The sequence below is a fragment of the Phalacrocorax carbo genome, chromosome 2 (assembly GCF_963921805.1).
Source record: "Phalacrocorax carbo chromosome 2, bPhaCar2.1, whole genome shotgun sequence".
Classification (NCBI taxonomy): domain Eukaryota; kingdom Metazoa; phylum Chordata; class Aves; order Suliformes; family Phalacrocoracidae; genus Phalacrocorax; species Phalacrocorax carbo.
The window spans coordinates 160,582,372-160,606,310 of NC_087514.1; the positions used below are offsets into that span (position 1 = coordinate 160,582,372).

General features: G+C 44.7%; 1 protein-coding gene and 1 long non-coding RNA gene across 2 annotated transcripts in view; one reads left to right on the forward strand and one right to left on the reverse strand.

Annotated features, from left to right (window-relative positions):
* Positions 1-11,764: 11,764 nt before the first annotated feature.
* LOC135312129 (uncharacterized) lies at positions 11,765-14,734 on the reverse strand. The gene is made up of 2 exons (XR_010371792.1): positions 13,574-14,734; positions 11,765-13,266 (listed from the first exon to the last, which is right to left on the reverse strand). It is a non-coding gene; the product is annotated as an uncharacterized LOC135312129 (long non-coding RNA).
* Positions 14,735-15,032: 298 nt separating this feature from the next.
* The window catches only part of PRKAG2 (protein kinase AMP-activated non-catalytic subunit gamma 2), a 231,489-nt gene continuing 222,582 nt past the window's right edge, over positions 15,033-23,939 (forward strand). Inside the window, exon 1 of the mRNA XM_064445079.1 lies at positions 15,033-15,339. Coding sequence (XP_064301149.1) covers positions 15,241-15,339 — 99 coding nt within the window. The 5' untranslated portion in view covers positions 15,033-15,240. The remainder of the gene's footprint in view (positions 15,340-23,939) is intronic.

The window sequence follows — 23,939 nt, forward strand, 5'->3', positions numbered from 1 at the left end:
CTGAATAACAAATCTGAATATTCCATTAAATCAAGCACATTGTACCAAGTACTTTGCATTTTATTTTGGCAGTGGGATAATATTTTTTTTTAATATGGATCCTGAAGTCCTGATAAAAACAAAACTTCTGTTATGATAAGATTGCAGGATTAGCCCCAATGTTGGTAATTAATGGCCTGCTTCCAGCAAAAAAATATCAACACTTCTTCCTCACTAGAAAATATAGTTACCTTGGGGCCAATTTTGTATGAGTTGGCGGGGAATGTAGCAGCAGCAATGGTAAGTCCCGTGGCTGGGAGCTAGATTGGGTCAGACAAGGGGTTTTCCAGAGACAGGGAAGCCTGAGGAACAGCAGAGTAACTGCCAGGTCCCAGCAGCTCTCGCAAGCAAGGCTGACACGGCTTGGGCATTGCCAGGAGCAACCACGGGAGATTTGAATGGCCCTGAGGAGTGTGAGCGACTAGGGCATAGTGCGGCAGTTTGCACGGCAGTTCATGTGGAAGGGTGCTGCACCCTGATCATGGGTCCACAGCCCAGAGAAGTGCTCTAGGTCTCTGCCAAAATGGTGGGCAGTCACCTCAGAGCTAAAACCAGTGTTGCTACAGAGAAAGCCGCAGCAATGTCTGATGCTTCCACCCAGACGGAACTGGTAAGGAAGGAGGCTTCAGTACAGGCAGTAAGTTGCAGCGAGTGCCCAGACCCTTCTCCTGGTGAAAAGGTAAGTACCCGCACAAGGTGTACACAGGTTGACGATCTGTTGCATCAGGTGGCCAAGTTGCAGGAAACAGTTAAAAGCTGGCGCAGTATGAGTGGAGCTGAGGCAGAGATAGGTAAGTGGTTTCAGAACCACATTCCAGTAGCAGAAACCACTGAGAACAAGGCACCTTGGACCCTGGTGACCCAAAAAAGCAGGGCTCCACTTTAGTCTTCACCCTCCAGCATCGCTAGCAATAACAGATATGAAGCTTTAACAGCTGCAGACACTCACGAGCAAGGTCCACAAGGTGCAACTGTACCAGCAGCACAGAGTGGATACCGTAAAAAGAAGAGATGAGTGCTAGTAGTGGGTGACTCTGTTGAAAGGCACTGAGGCGCCCATCTGCCAACCTGACGGGGAGTCACGAGAAGTTTGCTCCCTTCTGGGAGCTATGATCTGAGACATCACTGAGAGGGTGCCACAATTTGTCAAGAGCACAAACTACTATCTGCTCTTACTATTCCATGTGGGCACAAATGATGCTATAAACCAGAGCCTGGGCAGAACCAAGGAAGACCATAAAGCCCTGGGGGAACAAGTGAAAAATATCAGTGCCCAAGGCATCTTCTCCATTTTACCAGTTGGAGAAAAATGGGCAGCCAGTAATAGACAAATAATGCAAATAAACTCTTGACTACATGGCTGGTGCCGTCGTGAGGGTTTTGGCTTTTATGACAATGGGTCTTTCCCCAGCAACCATAGCCTGCTAGGAATGGATGGAATCCACCTGTCTAGAAGGGGCAGAGGATTCTTTGGCATCAGGCTGGCCAACTTGATGAGACAGGCTTTAAACTGAAGGACCTAGGGAGAGGGGTCCAAGGTGGCAATGCTAATGCCATCACATCCAACAGGGGAATAAGCCAGGCCAACCAGAGCAGCGACAAAGGTGCCTTAGCTGCCTCAGAAGATGACAATCAGAAGACCAGCTACCTCAAGGTTGTGTATGGCTGTAGCAGATCCTCATGCACCCTTCCAGGGAAACCTGCGTGCTCAATTACCTCTGAAATGACTGTACACCAATGCCCACAGCGTGCAGAATAAATAGGAGGAACTAGAGACCTGTGTGCAGTCACAGGGCCACAATCTGATTGCAGTTAGAGAGACATGGTGGGATAGCTCGCGTGACTGGAATGCTACAATGGATGCCTACAGGCTTTTTAGGAAAGACAGGTCAGCAAGGCGAGGCTGGGGAGTTGCTCGTTATATGAGGGAGCAACTGGAATTTATCAAGCTCTGCCTAGGGATGGAGGAAGAATAAGTTGAGAGCTTATGGGTAAAAATTAAGGGGCAGGCAAATATGTGTGACACTGTTGTGGGCGTTTGCTACAGACCACCTGATCAGGAAGAGGAAGTCAATGAGGCCTTCTACAGACAGATGGAAGTAGCCTCGCAATCACAGGCCCTGGTTCTCATGGGGGACTTCAACCACCCTGATATTTGCTGGAAAAGCAACACACCGAGGTATGCATGATCCAGGAGGTTCCTGCAAAGCATCAAGAATAACTTTTTGACACAAGTGGTGGAGGAGCCAATGAGGCGAGATGTGCTGCTGGACCTTATGCTAACAAAGAAATTCTAGCTGAGGATGTGAGAGTTGGGGGTAACCGTGGCTGCAGTGACCATGAGATGGCAGAGTTCAGGATCCTGCGTGGTAGAAACAGGGCAACAAGTAGGATTACAGCCCTGGACTTCAGGGGAGCCAACTTTGGCCTCTTCAAAGACCTGCTTGGAAGAATCCCATGAGTTAGGTCTCTAGAAGGTAGGGGGATCCAAGAGAGCTGGTCAGTATTCAAGTAACACTTCCTCCAAGCTCAAGATCAGTGCATTCCTATGAGGAAGAAGTCAGGCAGAGGGGACAGGACACCTGCATGGATGAGCAAAGAGCTTCTGGAGAAAGTAAAATGGAAGAAGGAGGTTTAGAGTATGTGAAAAAGGGGGCTGGCTGCTTGGGAGGAATATAGGAACACTGGCAGTATATGCAGGGATGTAACGAGGAAGGCCAAGGCCCACTTGGAACTAAATCTGGCAAAGGATGTCAAGGATAACAAGAAGGACTTCTTCAAATACATTAGTAGTAAAAGAAAGACTGGGGAAACTGGGCCCACTGCTGACTGAGGTGGGTGCCCTGGTGACGCAGGATGCAGAAAAGCCAGAATTACTTAATGCCGCCTTTGCTTCAGTCTTTACTGCTAAGGTTGGTCCTCAGGCATTCCAGCCCCCAGAGGTGAGAGAGGAAATCTGGAGAAAGGAAGGCTTCCCTGTGGTTGACGAGGATTGGGTTAGAGATCATTTAGGCAAAGTGGATCCTCACAAATCCATGGGCCCCAATGAGATGCATCCATGAGTGCAGAGGGAGCGGGCGGATGATGTCAATAAGCCACTGTCCATCATCTTGAAAGATCATGGAGGACAGAAGAGGTGCCCGAGGACTGGAGGGTAGCCAAAGTCACTCCAGTCTTCAAAAAGGACAAGAAGGAGGACCCAGAAAACTATAGGCCAGTCAGCCTCACCTTCATCCCTGGAAAGGTGGTGGAGCAGTTCATCCTGGAGGTCATCTCCAGGTATGCAGAGGAAAAGAAGGTTATCAGAAGTAGTCAACATGGATTCACCAAGGGAAGATCATGCTTGACCAACCTGATAGCCTTCTATGGTGGCATGACTGGCTGGGTAGATGAAGGGAAAGCAGTAGATGCTGTTTACTTCGACTTCAGCAAGGCTTTTGACACTGTCTCCCTTAACATCCTCATAGGTAAGCTTAGGAATTGTGGGTTAGATGAGTGGACAGTGAGATGGATAAAGAACTGGCCGAATGGCAGAGCTCAGAGGGTCATGATCATCAGCACAGAGTCTGGTTGGAGGCCCATAACTAGTGGTGTTCCCCAAGGGTCTCTGCTGGGTCCAGTCCTATTCAATGTATTCATCAGTGACCTAGAAGGGACAGAGTGTACCCTCTACAAGTTCGCTGATGATACAAAAGTGGGAGGAGTGGCTGAAGGTTGGAGAGCTGGGCCGAGGGGAACCTGATGAAATTCAACAAGAGCACGTGTAAGGTCCTGCCCCTGGGGAGGAACAACCCCCCGCACCAGCAAAGGCTGGTGGCTGAACTACTGGAAAGCGGCTCTGCTGAGAAGGACCTGGGAGTGCTGGTGGGCAGCGAAATGACCCTGAGCCAGCACTGGGCCCTTGGGGCCAAGGGGGGCAGCGGTGTCCTGGGGTGCATGAAAAGGAGTGTGGCCAGCAGGGCGAGGGAGGTTCTCCTCCCCCTCTACTCTGCCTTAGTGAGGCCACATCTGGAGTCCTGCGTCCAGTTCTGGGCTCCCCAGTTCAAGAAAGATGGGGAACTACTGGAGAGAGTCCAGCGGAGAGCTGTGAAGATGATCAGGGGACTGGAGCATCTCCCTTGTGAGGAAAGGCTGAGAGACCTGGGTTTGTTCAGCCTGGAGAAGAGAAGACTGAGTGGGGATCTCATCAATGATTCTAAATATCTGAAGGGTGGGTGTCAGGAGGATGGGGCTAGACTCTTCTCAGTGGTGCCCAACGCCAGGCCAAGGGGCAACGGGCACAAGCTGGAACACAGGAAGTTCCACCTGAACATGAGGAAAAACCCCTTCCCTGTGCGGGTGCCAGAGCAGGGGCACAGGCTGCCCAGGTAGGCTGTGGGGTCCCTTCCCTGGAGACATTCACACCCCACCTGGACACGTTCCTGTGCCCCCTGCTCTGGGGGTGCCTGCTCAGGCAGAGGGGTTGGACGAGATGATCTCCAGAGGTCCCTTCCAACCCCTGCCATTCTGTGATTCTGTGATTCTGTGAACGCTTGAGGCTGGTTTGAAATATGCACACATATGGCACTTACGCACATATGTTTATGTCTGTATATTAGAAATTCTGTATCTTTGCCTTGGCATTGCCTTTAATATAAAATTAGACCTGTTTGTGGTGATTTTTACATATGGATGGTTCTTCTATATCCTTAATTAGTTATACATTATTTAATTACTCTTGTAGTATATGCTAGTCAAAATACAGATGTGTTACATTTCGGATTTGGAGTTCCCAGGCACAAAATGCTTGCCATTATAATCTCCTAGGTATTAAATATAAGTTCAGATATTAATAAGTCTGATACTTCTAAATAACTGATAATTCTACTATAGGTTCAGATAATAATGCTCGGTAGTGTTTACTACTGTGCAACAAAACAAAATCTTCACATGATAAGCCATCAGGAGTAGTCATGATGAGCAGGAAGAAATTTGACAGGAGAATGACTGCTCTCTCCCTCCTTTCACCCAAGCTCTTGTGGTCTCATAACTGCTTACCAGGACACACTGGAGTGGAACACTGAGACTCTTGGTACCCTTCACCTGATGATCATCTCCCAGTGGAAATGGGTCTTTTGTGGACTACAGTAATGCTGAGTGATAATGAACAAATTTCACTCCGCTTAGAAAATCTCCCATGTTTCCCACCTACATTTTTATGTATACCAGAAAATAAATTTATATTTTAAAAAAACATAAGTTCCAGGTTATATATTTCCTGTCTTCCAGGACGCTTGGAGAGATGCTTGCAGAAACAGATGCAGAAGTTATTTGCATCTCACCTGATACGGGGATTTAATGTTCTTGTTTCAGTCTTCCTCCTGCTATTCATTCTCCTCCAGTATGTAGGTTCTGTTCCTCTCATACAAGTATTTGCTGATTTTAGTCTTCTGTCATACAGCAGTACCACTTTTTCACACTAGGAGCTCTGCTTTGTTGCAGGATTTTAGTTCATGATTAAGCATTGCCAGATCTAGCTGCTCTGTGAATAGGGAAAGGTGCTGGAAGAGGAGGAGACGTGGCCCTTTGCTTGGCCTCAGTCCAATCATGTCACTCCATTCAAGAGTCCTGTATTAGTGATGCTAAGGGGATGCTACAGTCCTTTCAGCCTTTTAACTTTCCACCAATTCTCCTGCTAAATAAACACCTGATGATCTTTGTCTCTAAGTTACACTCAAGAACATGCTTCCTTTTCGGGTTTGCTCTTAGTCTGTAGGTGGGGACCTCTCAGGGCAGGCATGAGGGCATTTTAGGACTTTATTATAACACTTTACATGCTATTTTGCAAGATTTTTACTAAGAAGCTGCCTTTCTTTCAGTCTGGTTGGCAGCTGTCTGTCACATATTCTAGCTGGGAGAGCTTTCTGCATTGATTCTTGGCCAGTTTTCTCCCCAGCACCTGACCCCGTCACTCACTGTTGGAAGTGTGACTTCCTTGGTCTGTAGAATTGGATGTGACCTTGACATCTATTCTTTCCCAGCAAGTCTTTTGTATCCTATCCCTTCATGATTCCTGCAGGCAATTGCACTGTATCGATACTTCCTATTGTCTTCCACCCTTCCCCAGCACTTTGTGTGAGCTTCTGACTGTGTCCTCATTCGCTAAGACAAGAGATATTCCTGCTGGTTACTTCTGTTTGTTTGACTCCCTAAGCTGATTGCTGAATAAGGAGTAAACAGCACAAATGGGGAAGTCAATTTGACTTAAAATAACATGAATTCAAGACTGTTGTTCTCTGTGCTCTCCCCACAACGCTGAGTAGCCAGCTGGGTAGACCGACTGCTTTCTGTTGCAAGTAATTAAGTTGTCCATAATGGGGACCTATCAGTTACCATTTACAAAGGTAAGAACTACTTTTTTTTAAATTGGTTTTCTTTTCATTTTATGGGGGACATTCAGTAGAAAATACTCTGATTGCATGGCCAGCATACCTCTGAGGATTCATGTTAACTGTACCTTGTGCCTTTCATGTGTTATTTTGTGCCCTAATTAGAAACATTACAACTATAACCTCTTCATCAGGGACAGAACACAATTAAAAAATGATGGGTTTTTTTGGTTTTGTCTTCTATCTCCAACACCTAGAATTTCTCCTTGAGCCATTCCTTTTCTTTAACTTGCTTTTATCCTACATGTATCTACTGAGCTTATACACATCTCTAGTGTTGGCTTTTCATTTTTCATTTAAGACTCTGAAGTTCAGGTACTTTGCATAACAAGACATAATCAAAATTTTAACTAAGAAAAGAATATCAATCTCATTGAAGCTACACTAAATCACGCTAACTAACATCTGCTGGGAGTTCTTTCAATATAGGGATGGGAGCAGCTTTATGTACTAGGGTCGTCTCTAGACATTCATTCCTTCTAAAACTCTTCTGATAAGATTTTAGACCATCATCTTCAGAAAAATGTTACAGTTATTTTGAGATATTTCAAAACAAAAGTTCTTCCTGACATAAAATTATATTGCCATAAATCTTCACTTACTGTCATTTTGCCATTTTCTAACACTGCTGGAGACATGTAAAGCTATTCTCCTGGCTTTGGAATCTCAGACTGAGTTGAAAAATGTCATGTATTAAACCTGCACTTGCTACATTATAAATACATACTTCTTTTGGAATTCCATTGTTGCTATGGTAATGCACAATCTACAGTCTTTAACTGGATATATCCATCACCATTCATGAGTCAGAATGATTTGCTAATAATTATGATCCTTGCAGCATTATACACCTCAGCGCAATGTGAAGAGCATTCCTCCTCGTGTCTGTCATTTTCCGCTGAAAACAGTAGTAGTGTAGTAGGACATTGTGTTTGTCTCTTCCTATGGAACTGGTCTGCTGACAGGCCTTGAGAAGACTGAGGCGCAACTTCAGTTTTGTTTGCAGAGAGCCCATGGATGCAGGGAAGCCAGGACCGAACATTTCCATCCTCCTGACACAGCTCCAGGATGCAGACCTCAGATGGTTTTCTTGCCCTGAGGCCAACTGGTACAGCAAGGCTTGCAGTAAAACTCTTATCTCTGAGACAGGACAGCCATGTCCAAGCTTCCTACTGGGAGTGATCCCTGACCGGTGTTAATTCCTGAACCATGCTTTGGCAGTATCTTGGAGAGTTGTAGCTGGCCTGAGCCAAAACTCGGCAGAGACTGTGTGAACAATTTAACAATACAGTCAGTCACAGGACAGTGCTCAGGCCCGTACCCTGATGCTGTTTGGTTTGCTAGTGCAGATGAAAGTACTGTTTCTCAGCAACCTTTCCAACATGTCACCTTTTGTTCTGGGGAGATGGCATCTTGGATCTGCATCAATGCACACTTCACACCTGCTCATCATGTTTGCCTGTGCTCATCACGCATGGAAAAGCATAAAAACAATTTCTGCAGCACCTTAATTAGAATAGCTCGCTGGGGATAAAATAATGTGTTGGCATTGTTGCAAGCAAGACTAATTTGGAAAGACTATCCTCTTAGTACAAGAGAAATTAAATTTATTTATGAAAACAAGAAGTTGCCATTCACCTCTCATACTTTTCTGATGTTTGGATCTCGTTGCATGCATGTTGTGAGATCCATAGGTCCTGCCAAGCTGTGTAGGCAAGCAAAGTCTCATTGTGTATTCTGATTATCTGGAGGCCATTGTGCAGATGAGGTTTCATATCATTCTGGGGTTTCTTCCTTTTTTATTCACTCCTCTGTCTCATCCATCAATGACCACCTTCTCATTTGTTCTCCATACATAATGTGATTTCTGGTGCTTTGCTGTTATTAGTTAATACCATGTAAGAAAACATGTTTGAATTGTTTTATGTGGGAAATACTGTTGGTAAGTGCAATTTTGCTTTCCCTAAACAGAGCCTCGCCCTGGCCTTGGGTGGAGGTCAAGTGGGGGAACACAGCTACAGGTATGTTCCAGGACACCTTGACACCAATTCTTTGCAGCATAATAAATTTGAAGCTAAACATGCAAAAATTATTTTCTATGAGATCTTAGAGACCATCCTGGAATGGACTGCTTATGATTGCTTTTGGAAACCTCACCTCTTTTTACATCTGCACCACCAAGCAGTAACAGGCTGATGTTCTGGAGCAGTCTCACCCACTTTGCTCCAGAAGGAAAGCGTTGTTACTGCCTACTCTACTGTCTGAGGCCCGACACACTCTATGCCAAGGAATAAATTCTGAGATTATCACACAGAGAAGGCTCACAGAAAGTGCATTGGTAATTCTTCAGCTCTCTGAATTCTTCCCAGTTCACTGGGAAGAACATGGAAGTATTTTCAGATTTTTACTGCTGAAAACACTTTTTGTTCTTGTGCCCACACATATCTGGTAGAAATATGCCTCTGCCTCCTTTAAATGCTCTTTTAGCTAATGTACTGCACTATGCATACTGTTGGAAAAGAAAATGAGAGGCAGACTCCTTTTGAGGCCTGTTTGTACTTCTCTGTGTTAATTTGCAGGACTGACAAAAATTGCACGATATGGGAAACAAGTATCTTTCCACTGGTTTTGCATATAATCTGCTATATTAAATTTTGATGGAAGTCTAACTTGTAGGCCTATATATGCAAATCAAAACCACCAAGTATTGTTTCTGGCTAGCAGTCAGAAAGTCTGAATCACAATCAGTAGAAAATACAAAAGAAATTTTCCTGTGTCAGGAAGGAGGAAATTAGATGCTTTACAGGGTTTTGTCCATTTCTTCTGTGATTCTTTACTACTAAGAAAACTTAAGGCTGAACAGCGTCGTTCCAGTTAATGGAAATTCTTTTGTATATAGAAACCAACATTTTAAAAAAGATATTATTTATTGCAGAGGTACTTTGATCATTGGAGGGCTCTCCCTGGCTCTCAGAACCAACAGAGGTTGTGTGAACCTTGAGAAATCAGCTTCAAGGTCTTTTATCAAGCTGTTGTGGTTTAAAAAAGAAAATGCGTTTTTCATGTTTGTACCTAATCAGGTCTCCCAGACACTTACTGTCTATGCAGAGATGACACTGAGAGTATTATTCTTATCTTACTCTTACACTATAGTGTAACTGCAACTCTTGCAATTGCAAGGTGCAAATGAGAAACTCAATTTACCTGTCACAACAGTCTACAGTACAGTGCTGGCACTAATGTGAACCACACAACATGGTTCAGGTCACATCGTCATGCACCCATCTGATTTACTGGGGTTGCATCTCTTCTTGTGGTGTCAGTACTATGGACTATGCAGGCAGCTGCGGGAGAACTATGGCTGTGGAGCCATCAAGCTGGGAGATAATGAGGCAAACACTGCATCTGGCAAAACGGGGAGCCTCCTGCCAATCCTTGCACCAGTGCCCATGCCAACCATGCTATGGCTCTCTACCTACCAAATGAATCCTTTGCACGGGCCTACTCATTTCAGTTGAAGACTTCTGAAACTTTGTGATGCCCGGGATCAATTGTCAAGACGCACAAGATCCGCAACAGACACGCTTTTAGGAAAAAAACTCAGAAAACTGTCTCTGCCTTTGGAAAGAAATTAGCAGTCAGGTTAAATTAGAGAAACAGCGTAGAAAGTTCCTTTGAAACTGCTTCTCTCTCACTTCCTCTCCTCCACGTTATGGTCCGGATGAAAAGACATCTCGCTGACTCAGTGAGTGAATCAACGCAGTGGCTGTGGAGTGACCTGCACACCAGCAAAAATGGTGTGAGCAAGAAAGTGAGCACCACAGGGCAGAATGGCTCAACCAGAGCACGCAGCTTTAAAACAGCACCGTGTGCTACTGGGCTTCAGGTGACGAGAGAGAATTTATTTCAGTAACCACTTGTGTACCAGAAGGCGTCTGACAGCCTGGAGAGGAAGCACAGCCGCCTGACCACACAACCTCTCTCCTTCAGCATAAACATTTGTCAGTCTTTGCTGCTGCTGTTATGTTCTGGGGACCTTCTGGGGATGAGACGTTCCTCTCTCATTGCTCTCATTATCTCACCTTACCTCAGCCAGTTAGGCCTTCCTGGCAGGCTTGCAATTTCCCCTGCAAATTTCCCCCAAGGAAAACCATTTTAATTGCAAACAATACAATTTAGCTGTCTGCAGATATTTCCTCATGTGGACTATATTCTGCTTGACTTGAAAACTGCTCCCTGCACCGTGCTGAGCATCAGCACGTAGCCGGTGAGAGTATGAGTAGGGGCAGACAGGTACAGGGGTGTGCGTCCTCTCTGGCCTCTACAGAAAAGACTTGTGCATGGACTACTGCATCCTGATACTGCATTGTGATAATCACATTGTACTGTTGATTGAGTTAAGGAGCCTTCCGCATCAGGGTCAATTTCAATCTCTTAACTGTTTTGAACAGAAACTGAACAATTGACTTGAGGCATGCTCAGGAAAGTGAGCGGCAAACTGGAGAACAGAGAAAGATGGAGAACAAAAATGGAAGAATGAGAACAAGAGGAGGAATATGAAGCAGACAGAGGAGGAACTGAAGAGACCAACGTGGACAAATGTTAGCATAAGAAGAAAATAAAGAGAAAAATAGCAGGGATGAAGCATAACAGGTTCTGGGATACCAGCTACCAGTAACAGCCAGACAAGTTCTTGGGCACTCAGATTTAAAAAAAAATTGATTTTCAAGAATTTGTCTTTAAATCCTGGAGACATTTTAATAAAGATTTGAGAGTCCAAGTACGAATATATGTATACACATATGTAAGAAATAATGTGGTTGAGAAATTACAATATTTATCCTGATGTAATACAGGCATTATTTATAGTGGAAAATTTAGTACCCAAAAATGGGAGTTCTGCAGGTTTTGGTGGCTGCGAAACACTTACAGATCGCATCTGTGAAAAATCTGCATGAAATGCTCACAGTAAGATTAATATATGTAGTCTGAAGAGAAAGAACAATAGGTATTTTCTAGATAGGGTTTTTTTCTGTAATAAAATATATAAGTGCTTGGCAATATGACTAACAACAAACTTTAAAGCATTAGCAAAAAATGCTGGTTTTAATAAAGATTTATAAACCACCAGCAACTCACATAATTCTCCCCAAGCACCACTTTTTTAGACAGACTTTTTAACTTAAAGTCTAAAAAAAATCCCTGCATATTGCATGTGAAATTCCAGCACAGAAGTTAGCTGCTGACATATTATTTTACTTATGGCAACTACAATTGATACAACCGAGGCTCAAAGCAAAGTTTTATGGCTATTTTATTAAGTTAGGAATGTACTCTGGGAATTTATCATGGAAAAATTGACTCAGCCTGTATTTAAGGAACAACTGGGGCAAGTCCTGTGACGGGGTGTAGTCCAAAATGCACGTGCTGCTTCTGCTGAGTTACAGGTGTGGCATGGTAATGGGGAGCACTTGGGTGGTATAAAGGAGAAGCAAAATGAGGCTGGTGTGTTTGAGATCCTCTTCTGCTGCCTTCCCTGAGGGTGCATGAAACCTCTAAGTACTTAGGGTGATATTCTCCAAAGTATTTTGGTACCCATTTGTCTGTGAAATTAGTAATTTAGATGCTTACGTGCCTCTGGAAACACGGTTGTATAAGTAGTCAAATTGACAGGCTTTAATGTGGAAAAAATAATTTTGATTCTCTTTGGAAGTATTGGTGATGTTGCTTGTTCATATGATGGCTGCATTTGTTCCCAGAAGATAAAAAAAATGAAGGATAAAACCATGATGCCTTACTGTCTGAAATAGTTAGTGAATCCTTTCTTTTATAGCAGGGTCATATTAACGCTTGATTTTATGGGAAGTCAAACTCCTGAAGTCTAGCAGCTGTAGGAGGATTTTGGCTTTGTTTTTCTTTTAAATGTGTCTCTAATCCTCAGAGCTGCAATGAAAAGTTTAAAAATATGACTGGAGGATCCAAGGTCATATATGGGATCTTAGAGGAATAAAGGAGAAAAATAACCCCACATTGTGGTACTATTTAAGTTATAAATATGCTTAAGGCAATATCATGGGCGGGGGGGGGAGAGGAGGAGGCTCATTTGTGTGGGGTTTTTTATGTTTACGAGTTCGGTCATACTTCATTTATGTTACTTCCTGAAGCTTATTTTACACTATCCACTATTATTCATATAAATAATCTACAAGAAGAAAATGAATGAATTTAGATTTAAAAGACTAAATGTGGAAAATAAATTCTAATATTGTAGGAAACAATTCAGCATAAATAAGGAATATATGGTAGATTTTATTCTACCTCACATGTCTGTTAATTTAATAAAGAACAGTCAGGAGATCTGCTTCCTTACAATGCCTAGTGCTAAAATAGTGCTAAAATCCTTCTAAAGAAATTCTACCTTTTTTTTTTTCCCCTTATTTTTTAACTTTCAAGACCATACTAGCAACGAAAAATGTCGTGCCGGTTTTTTGACAGACATGTTTATTAGTAATTTTCTCACTTGTTGATTCAAGGGGTTGATGGTCGGTCCCATTTTCCTTGGCAGCAACACTTCATTGGCAGAAGAGTTTATATAAACGTTGGGGGAAAGGGGGTGTTCCAGACCCACTCTTCTCTTTTGGGGGGGCTCCCAGGCTGCCCCAGGCACCATTTACTGTCTGGGGGAATTCTGCTTCCTCTGCCCATGTGCCATTAATAACCCTTTGTGATCTGGTGACAAGGTTGTTAACCCCCGCAGTCTCATTTCTGGGTGTTTTCTTCCATGATGTCCTGTGGGAACCTATAGGACAGTTATGTATAACATTAAAGAATTTATTTTTGTTTGATTCTGTGTGGTTTCAGAGAAGAGCTACAGACTCTATACCTGACCTAGCTTTGTTAAATCCTGAGAATTCCTTAAGGAGGGAAATAAATCTGAATTCTTGTATTTCTTGAAGATAGCCATCGTAATCCTATATTTTTTCAGAAGATAAGATTTTCCTGGAGAACACTTCCCCTTCTCCCCATAATGTTTATAAATCATTGTTCTATAGAATCCCATATGATTTGTTAGAGGCAATTATGGTGTAGGTTCTGTGAATACATACGCGCACCACTTTGATCCCAGTGAAACTTTGTGTTTAGATGATGTGGCTGTAGCGGGCTCGGTCTAGTTGTCAAATTCAGGCGGTGTAAAATGGTGCAGGGCGTGTCAAGGGAAGAAAGGGTCACTTCGAAAACAGAAGCTCCCATTTTGATCCAGAGTGTATGTTTGTTTCAATACGTATGGAAACCACGTCCTCTTTTAAGGCAAAGACATCTCTCTCTCTTTGCTGTCCAAAAATCTCAGCCCCGAATACAGGGGTGGCATTGGCACGGCTTCGCTCAGTAGCTGCGCCGCGGTGCGCTCCCAAACGCGGCCACAGGTGAAGTGGATTCTGAAACCTTTTCATCTTCTGCTGCTCTGTAACGCCCAAATCCTTCGCCCGCGGGTGCCAACTGCCTCTTTTTGCTCGCCTGACTCTCCCTTCGCTTTTTTGAAGGCTTTTTGGAGGGAGGGAGCGGAAAAACCTATGTTGGCGAGCGGACTGGGGCCCCCTGGGCTTGGAATGAGTTCCCCGGCAGCAAAGGGGAGGGCAGCCCTGGGGTTTCTGCTGCGCGGGAGCGGTTGTGGCCGGGGGGCCGGGCCGCGCCCCGGGCCTGCCGCCATCCCGGGGCCGCCGCGGCGGCCGGGCCGGGCTCGGCAAAGCCGGGTTGCGCAAGGTCGCTGCTGGCCCGGAGGGCTGGGAAGGGGCTGCCTCCGGGGGGGGGGGGGGGAACGACCCTCCTTCGGGGCACGACCGGGAGAAATCCGGGCGGGAGGGAGGTGCGGAATCAGGCTGTGAGGTCGGGAGGGAAAGGAACCGCGCCGCCTTTGGGCGTTTTTGGCAAGGTGAAACCAAGCCTTTTCGCCCAGTCCCGTGCTCCAGCACCCCGGGGGATGCGGGCGCAGCCCCAGCTCCTGTCACACCCCCCCGCCCCCCCACAAGGGGCCGGCGGGGCGGCCCGGGGCGAGCGGCAGCCGGGGGGGTGGGCGGCGGGGCTGCGGCGCTCCCCGCACCCGCGGAGGGCTGCGGGGCTCGCCGCGGGGGAACGGCGGCGGGTGCCCGTTCTGCACTTCCTGGCGAGGCGGCCGGGGCTTTCGGCAGCGCCCGGGGAACCTCCTCCCGCCCCGGCCGGGCTCCCCGCGGGGCTCCGCCGGGCAGCGCCCGCCCAGCCCCGCATCCCCCGCGGGACACCCGCCCGCCTGCCGGGAGCCTCGCCCCAGCCCCTTCCCCTTCTCGGGTTTTTGTGGCGTTTGGGTGGTTTTTGGGTTGGTGTCTTCCCCCCCCGCTCTTTCGGGGAGAGTGCGGCCGGGCTGGGCGAGGGGAAGGAAACTTTCTCACCCCCCCAGGATGCTCCGGATATTTTTGAAAGGGCGGAAGAGTGAGAAAGCAAGCAGCGTTTGTAAGGGCATCTCATGCTCTTGAGAAGGTCCCCCCGACACCTCACTGCTGGGATTAAAGGCCGGAGCTGGAGAAACTCCTCCCCTTCCCTCTGCTTCTCCCATCCTCCCCCCTCCCACTGCCCCCCCCCCCCCCCCCCCCCATTTCCTAAGGCCATTTAAAAAAAAAAAAGAAAAGAAAAAAGAAAATAAGGAGCCTGGAGTAACTGCGGCCGGTGGGACGGTGGGGAGAGGTGGAAGAGGAGCCTCCCTCCCCAACTCCATCGCCCAGCACCACGCCTGGGTGAAGGGATGGGAAGCACTGCCATGGACAAGAAGAAAGATGCCTCCAGCAGCAGCAGCAGGAAAAGCTCCAGCCAGAAGAAACTCATGCTGCGAGTGCACATCCCCGTAAGTGGCTCCTGGCTCTTCCTCCCCTCCGCAGCTGGGGCGGCTCGGGCGCCGGGGCATGTTTTGCTCTGACATGTAGCGCAGGGAGGGGGGGGTTTCCTGCCGCTGAGGTCCGGAGTTCGGGGGATGCTGGGCTGGGGGGTGCAGCCCCTGCAAAGCAAGTCCTCCGCAGCTGGGGTGGTTGGAGCATGGGGGGCTGCCCTGGCCTCTGCCCTCCGCCGTGCAGTGCTGGGAGCTCCGGGCGCCGTGTTTGTGGCACGGAGGAGCGAGGATAACCCCGGCTGCACCGCTGCTCCCTGCCCTGGGCTGAGGGTTTGGTTCGGCGTGACTCGTCCAGCTCGCCCGCAGACTCTCAGTACGCTTTAGCAAAAGGTCTCTTCACGCCCCAAATGCTGGTCTTGACATCCCCAGGTTTGGCTCCGGGAACTGTCCGTGCCTCGTGGCTGAATCCGAGTGTTTAACCTGACTCTTCCTTCTCTCAAGACTAATCCATATCTGAACTTCCCCGGGCTGGGGAAGCCAGAACTTGCTCAGATTTGGACACAAGCAGTCTGTTTATTGCCAAAAGAGCAGGGACAGTTGTACTGCCATAGTGGAGCAGACTAGTGAGCCATGCAGTCTCTTCACTGCCTCTGTTTTGGTTTGTATATTCACACTATAAAGAAACGTGCTAGAAACTATAGTATACAGAAACAGAATAACCTCAGACTGAAAGTTTCTCTCTATTCCCAGTGAGCACTAAAAGGCTGGCTGGCTCCGTCTTCAGAGTTTACTTGCCTTTCAAAACTTTGATTATTGTTTTTCTTTGCTATTAGGGTGTTCTTGTTATCTGTGTAATTATTGAGTTTTTTTATTCTCAGTTGCGATGTGCTTTTGCTTTCAGTGCTTCTGGCAAGAAATGGCAGAGCCCTATATCTTTTTTCTGTGCAATCTGTTTTTTTTTTTTTGTTTTTATTTTTTAATTTATTTTTTTAAAATCTCATTATGTAAAAGTGGGAAACAGTCCTACACATGTCTCTGCCAGGCTACCAGGGAGCAAAAAGATATTTCTGGTTCTAAGTTTTTCCTTTGTTTTAGGGAAGAATAAGAAGTCAAAGCAAATTTATTAGGTGTCTTGAGCGTGTGGAATAAAATGGAGGAGAATTACATGGCTCTTCTGCAGATTTCATTTTTCTCTGGAGAGGAATGCAAGCCCAGGAGCCTATGCCAAACTTCTGGAGCTCTGAGTGCATTCAGTACTAGGAGAAAAGGGTCTGTTTCTGCTAAAATGGGTGTTGTCTATGCATTTGTGATGCGTGTTTTTAGGCAATAACCTTTGCCATGTTACCAGTAGTGCTTCACAATAGGAATGCAAAATACCAAGAAAATAAAACATAGCACACCAAAGCGTCACTCACCCTGTGCACCTTATTCCTTTCCACCCTGCTGCATTGTCTCTGCCATCTCTTTCCATCGCCCCCCCACCTCTGACTCAGTCTAGCCAGGAACCTCTGTGCAGCTGTTTCTCCACCTCTGCTCCAAGAAGCTGCATCTTCTGCCTGCTGAAGGTAGTTTGGGAGATGCTGTGGTTGCTGCAGGATTTTACAGGTGCTTTGAAATACCTTCCAACCACCAGATAACCCTGACCACACCAGTACTTACAGCAACTTTCCCCATTTTTTGGCTGTGAAGCTAAAGTGGAAAATGTGCTTGAGTAACTTGTCTGCATTTAAGCATTATTGACAGAGCAAGGCTAACGCTTTTTCCTAATTGCCTCCCTAGGTCCATAGACAACCTTTCTTCGTGAGTGTTGCCTTAGTTCTGTCTTGGATGGAACATCAGTAGTAGTGGGCCATAATTTTTCATGTTCATTAATCTCTTGGCTTCTTTGCTATGCAGTTTGTCACCTAGGCAGCGGTAGTCATTCAGATACAAGCCTGCAAATGCCTGATATCGCACTGAGGTCGACAGGAGTTTTATTGTTCACCCAGTTGGAAGTAATTCAAGATTTGGTAATGAGACAACACCTTGTATCCCTCCTCTCCCTCCCCAGAATACAATCCTTCTGTTCCATTCTGCATCATTCTAGCATTCCTGAAATGGACTGTTGGGCCCACGATCTTCCAGGTTGTACTCGCATTTTTGGTGGTTTTCTTTTAGATGGCAGAGCTTAAATATGACTGTGCCATAAGAAAGAACATTTTTCTCATTCTCCTCATTTGACAGTGGAATCTGCATTTGAAAAGATCCATTTAGACTGTTTTTTTTTCTCTTTCATAACGTTTTCTTGGCTGTTGTTTTGAAGCATCGTTCCTATTATTTCAGTGGCGCCTGTCAGTGTAGCTGTAGTTGTCAAGGGAGCTTTCACCAGACAGTAATTTTAATTTTGTTCATCCTCTTCTTTGTTTTGCTGTGAGATCATGTTTATTGCTGAGACATGTAATTCTTGCTCATTGAGATCTTCAAATTAGGAACAAGAGAAGGACTAACAAGGTCTGAGTAGGAGGAGAGAGAGGAGTCAATTCTGAAAGAGCAAGCAGGGACAGAAAGGTACTGTTGTGATGCAGGCTATCCTAAAACATATTTATTAGTCACGTGGAAATGCTGACTGAAAAAGTAATGAGAAGTACTGTGCAAAAAAAAGGTGAATAATGCAAAATACACTACAATTAAGTTGGAGGATTGTGGAATAATAGGCATGTCTGAAAAGAAAGTTGTATGCTTTTCTTCTCTCTCCCACATATTTTTATTTTTGGGGTTTGCCTGTGACAGTGGGAAAAAATGGATCCATTTAAGAAAGTTGGTTTTGTGTCCTGCAATGCTCCAGGGCATTTCTCAGGTACATCCTTCTCAAGGAAGAACACGACACGATACAAAAATTCTGGAAACACTCTATTTTCACTTTCTTTCTGTGCTCAGTCTCCTTTGGCACATGTGGGTGGTACCCAACCCTTGCTTCTGGGAATAGTGGTAGACCACTAAGTTCCTGTCAGTTGGGGTTCCTAGCTGCTCTCAACTTGTCATTCAGTAGCCAAGAGTAAAGTGGGGGCCACTGTGTTCCGTTAGCATGGCAGGGAAGTATGTGCTAAATTGCTGGACTGATTGAACAACTTTTTGTTTTGTTTGTCGTTTTCTTTGCAAATACACAACTGACCACCAAACTAGTAACTTAGATGGACGATAATATCATTGCAGGAGCCTTTGTAAAGTAGAGGTCATATCAACTTTCATCTGAAGTCTTGAAATTAGAGATGCCTAAATGGAACTTTCTGGTCCAAATGTCTTTGAAAGCTGCAACAGATTCGAACAGAAACCTTTGTTCTCTAGATACATCACATCTGTAATACAAAGACATTAGCGTTATAAAATTCCTTTTTAAGCCATTAGAAGTTAATGCTTGCACATTGCTTTGAACATTTTAAAACTCTCTTCTAAGATGGGATGCAATTGTCTGCTGAGTAGGAGCTCACAGCAGTGAGATCAGTATGTTCTTTTGTCATCTTGCAAAATTGATCTGTTCTAATGTTAACGTTACCATTGTAATCCCGTGTTGCTACAAAGAAAAAAAGGGAAAAAAAAAGAAAAAAGGAGAGATTCTGCTCTTGCTTACTTTGAATTTCATCTGGGATAATTCAGTCAGGGCCAGCAAAGTTATGTTGTATTTACACTTGTGCAACTGAGGGCAGAACCTGTCTCAAGAGCTTCGCCATGGCAAGTGCCAAGCACCTGCTGCTCCCAGCAGGTGGAAATTGCAGAACCTTGGCACTTCCTTGGATTTTTCCCTGAGTACATCACAAGGTGACTTTTTATTCAAAAGAACAAAGAGATTTTTTCACAGTAAGGACAAAAATAACATCTGCAAATGAACATAAAAACATCTTTCAGTTCAGTGAAGTGGCTGTTGCCTCTGGTACTTCAGCCCTGACAACAGAGTTGATGCACTAGAAGGACACTCTTGGAGATCGTGATCCTTTATTTTCAATATTACACAGACAAAGACCTCTGCACACTTTCTTCCATTTCTTTGTCAACCTCTATGATTTTGAACAGACTCTTCAGTGTGCAAATTTATTGCTGTTTCCAGGCCTGTTGTTATGTCGGGATGCCAGGCTGAAACATCAGATGGCTTAAATATTTCTTACCCGATAGATAACAATGATGTTCTGACAGCTAGTGTTGGCTCAGGCTCTGCCCCTCCATCTTGCTTTCCACACTTGCAAAGTCATTAATGGCTGCATGCCTAATAAATCACTGTGAAATCATTTTGTTCTGCCACAGTTTTTTGCAGGGTGCTTCTTGTCTCCTGGTAATTGCTGGGTGGGCTGTTGAGACCAGCACTTCAGTCTAGGGATCACTTTAGGAAGCTGCAGACGAGGAATAGGCTGGTTAATTCATTCAAAGGGGATGAAGGAATCAGCTTCCAATGTGATACAGGAATTAAAAAAATGTTTTATTGGGAAAAGGAGGTGGGTGGAGAGGGAAACAAAGGAGAGAGAAATGTTTCCCTAAAATCAAATCTGCAACTGTCCTCCCCCTTGGTCTCATAGGGCAGACTCTGAGTTGTCCTGAGCCTCTGTGGCCTTGAAGTTTAAATTTGGATTCCCCCCTAAAGGGCTGATATATTAAGGATCTGAAAGAGCAAGAGGTATTTCCTCAGGAGTGTTGAGATTGCACTTTGAATTTCTCTGAAGGAAAATGAAAGGATTCATGTCTGCAGTCATAATAGCTGCCACTGTAATTAAGGAAGCTCTTAGTCTTTTTTATTTTAAAGCACAACACAAACTGATCATCAGCATATTGAAAAGTACTTTAAAACATCACTTTTTCTGGTAGGAGATTCCACTCCTAAATGGTCTCATCCAACCTGTGAGCCTGTGAGGTCTGTGGGGTCAGAGGAATGTGAATTTCCTTGGAGGAATGTCATGAATCTGGAAGGAACCTCATAGAAATGTGGATGGTGAGACTTTTGGCCTCAGGGAAGGTTACTCACACTGTGCTTCTATTGGGAATTACTGAAACAGAAGAAAATGTCACACTTCTAGAGGGATCAGGAGCAAAGTGGAAAGTCGTGATCTCCACCTGGGAGGCTCCAGTGCCTCTTCACAGACCTGCAAGGTTCAGTTTATGCCCAGTTTCACCTGGGCACCACATTGTATTCAAGGGTGCTCCTCAGATATGACCAAAAGCAGAATTTGACCCTGAAGACAGGGTTCAACAACCATTTTGTTGATGATGTACAGATAGTCATGGAAGTAGGTTGGTGTGCCTGCATGCTGTCTTGTCTTGGCTACTGGGAATAGAAAGGAACGAAAACTGTGTCAGCATGGCTGTTGGTAGACCAAATTATGGACATTCATGTTGAGTGAAGTACCACATATAATCGTTTGAAGAAGAGCTGAATTTATATCAAAAGGCATCCCATGCCTAGGGAATAATGAAAAAGCAGAGTTTGTTACATGAGAAATGAAGCATCAAGGGGGCAATCTCTTTAGCAAGGCCTGTTGTGACAGGACAAGGGGTAATGGTTTTAATCGAAAGGAGGGTAGATTTAGACTGGGTATTTTTTACAATGACAGTGGTGAAGTGTTGGAATGGGTTGCCCAGAGAGGTAGTGGAAACTGGAAACATTCAAGGTCAGGCTGGACGGGGCTCTGAGCAACCTGATCTAGTGGAAGATGTCCCTGCTCACTGCAGGGTGGTTGGACTAGATGACCTCTAAAGGTTCCTTCCAACCCAAACCGTTCTATGATTCTAAGGAAGACATCAGTAGCAGACAGGAGATGTCACGAAGTAGTCTGTCTGGCATAGAAATAGCCCCTTTGTGGGCTATGTTACCCTGGACTGATCATCAGGCTTTGACAATTAGCCTGCTTTCAGGGCCTGATCTGGTTGCAGAGGACTGCTGTCTCAATTTTCTGCTATTTTTTGCAGTGTAGACACACTGGAGAAAGCATTACGGCCTAACAAATAGGGAGAGTTATGCATGTCTTCAAAGTCAGAAAGAAAAAAAGCAGCTCGAATGTATCTTGAATGGAGTATGTTTTTTTCTCCTGGAAAGGAGAACTTATTTACGTGCATGAATATAGGATGCCATCAACACATATTATTGGTGGTTTGGTGTTATAGTGCTATGCTACTACTGAACTATTTCTAGTACTAGCAGTGAGTTCAAACAGCGATGTACGCGACAACTTCTGCTGCAGCATGATTTTTGTGTTTATTCTTTAGGTAGTTGTAGAAACTGGAATATAATGCTTCCATTTAATGTTTGCTTCTGTAAGACTCTCTTAAATTGTTTGCATATAACTCCATATGAAATCTTTAAATCATGAAAGCATTATTTACACGGTACTTCAGTTTTTGACATTGAGGATTCATAGAATGGTATGTAGCGTCCTTTAAATTTTCATATAATTTAGCATGACAGTAAATTACATTATGTAGGCGTGACTTACTGGGATGCACAGCAAATGCATTGCAATATGTGTTTCATGGTTGTCATTTATATCACACACTGTGATTGTTCAGACCTTATGGTCCTTATTGCAAAGGGTGCCTGTGACCTTCTGCTCCAAAAACAGAACCTATGTCATGTGCTGAAGACTTAATCTATTTTTGCCATCAGAGTGATAGAGCTATATGCCTTTTTTAAGCTGCTGGAGAACACATTCATAGATCTGGAGTTTCATTAGGAGGAAAAGTGTGTGTTACAAGCATTATCTGCCACATTATGAAGCCTTTATCATCATTTATTCACAACAGGCATTGTGCAATTTTCAGTCAGTAATGCTGCTGGAACAACAAAAATAAGAAAATACTCTGCTTCTCCAAGCTGAAGAAAGAAAAGCTACTTAGAGTGGCCAGAGTGCTGGCTTACAGCACTACAAAACACAGGATTTTCCTCCTGACTTGTAGACTTACTAGTGGTCTTTTATGAAAGACCGAAGTTTGGATCTGCTTTGTGGAAGCTACGTGCCTGTTGGTTCCTTTGGAAGAGTTTGGAATCATATTTTCTGTGGAATTAGAGAAATCAATACTTGGTGAGCTAGAATAGGGGTAAAATTTGAATCCAAGCATGAAGAAACACTTAAATGAAGACAAGCTCTCCATAGAAAAGGGCTAGCTGTAAGAACGTGATGGGCTAAAAACATGCCATTAGTATTGCCTATAGCCTGACTAGTGGAAGAAATGGGTTGTTACTTACATGCCACTTATTTTGAATGGATTCTACATGGAAAATAGGAAGGACACCTGGAATTATGCACAGAATCCTGAAGCATATCATGATGATTCTATTTTTATTACCTAGCCATAACCTTTGACAGGTTTCCACAGTTTCGGGACTATTCTATGCCTTTAAATAGTTGTGCTTTTAATATGTTTGCCAAGCTTGTGTTGTCTTGCTTTTGGTGATGTGGCCTTTAAAAGGTGTAACAGCTAACAAGCGCTTTTACAGAATCATGGAATAGTTGAGGTTGGAAGAGACCTCTGGAGATTGTCTAGTCCAATCCTCCTGCTGACCTTGTCATCAGCTAGAGCAGGTTGCTCAGGACTGTGTCCATCAGCTTTTGAATATGTCCAAGGATGGAGATTGCACACTTCAGCTCAGAAGCAATGCATTTGGGCAAGCGAAAGCTCCTCAAGACTAAATATTGTTCAGCCACTACACAGGCACGTAGAATTTAACTCCACAGTTAGTTGGATCTTGTCCCAAAAGCATCGTGTCCATCTGGGGAGTGAAACTGGACTTGGCCATATAGTGCAGAGACTGCCGGGAAGAGCCTGCTCTGAGATGGCAGTTGAAACTGGGTGCACAATACACCCAAGGCTTGCAGAAGAAAGGGACAGTAAGGAAGAGAGGAAAAAAAAGTGCTTTGTCAGTGTTATCACAACACGTATGGGAGTTTGCCAGCTTCTCAGTAGAGCATTGCATCTTCTGGAATGTGGTTTTCATCACGCGTTGTCATTCCTTTTGCATAAATTAATTACAGGGGGATTTGTTGTTACGGAGTATTAATCATGGCTTCTGTGTTGGAAGTGTGATCTAAACCTAGAGGCATGAGGAAAGACAGTTCAAGGATAGGAACACTAAATCATCACCTAGCTGTCTGAATCTCTATCTGCTGTATTGCCTGAGGTTGGGCAGAGGAGAGTCCTTGATATAAGCTTTGCATTGCTGAATGGCTGAAGCCTGAGATCCACAAAGAATAAAATTTTAAAGTATCAGTCTGCCACACTGAAACACCTTATGGGGTGTTCTTTCCATCCATGACTGAATGCCATTGAGCTCGATGTCTATGCATGCATAAGGACACGTATGTCAGCAAAGACAAACGCTTTGAAGAACTTAAAGCATTGATAGATGTTATAGACAGGAGGTAGGTAAGAGGAAATGACATTGTCCCTGCAGTACTGACATTCAAGCAGATGGTTGGAGTTTAAGCAACTTCGTCCGTGTTGCACTGGAGTGTGACAGCTGGTTTCATGAAGTCTTGAGACCTAGTTCACTTATCTTAACTATAAGCCCAACCTTTTTCCTATGCTATTTGTCCAATAAGGATCCATGTATGAACTCAACCTAAGTCAGCAGTGATGGAAAGTATTTTTCCTTTTGCTTTTTG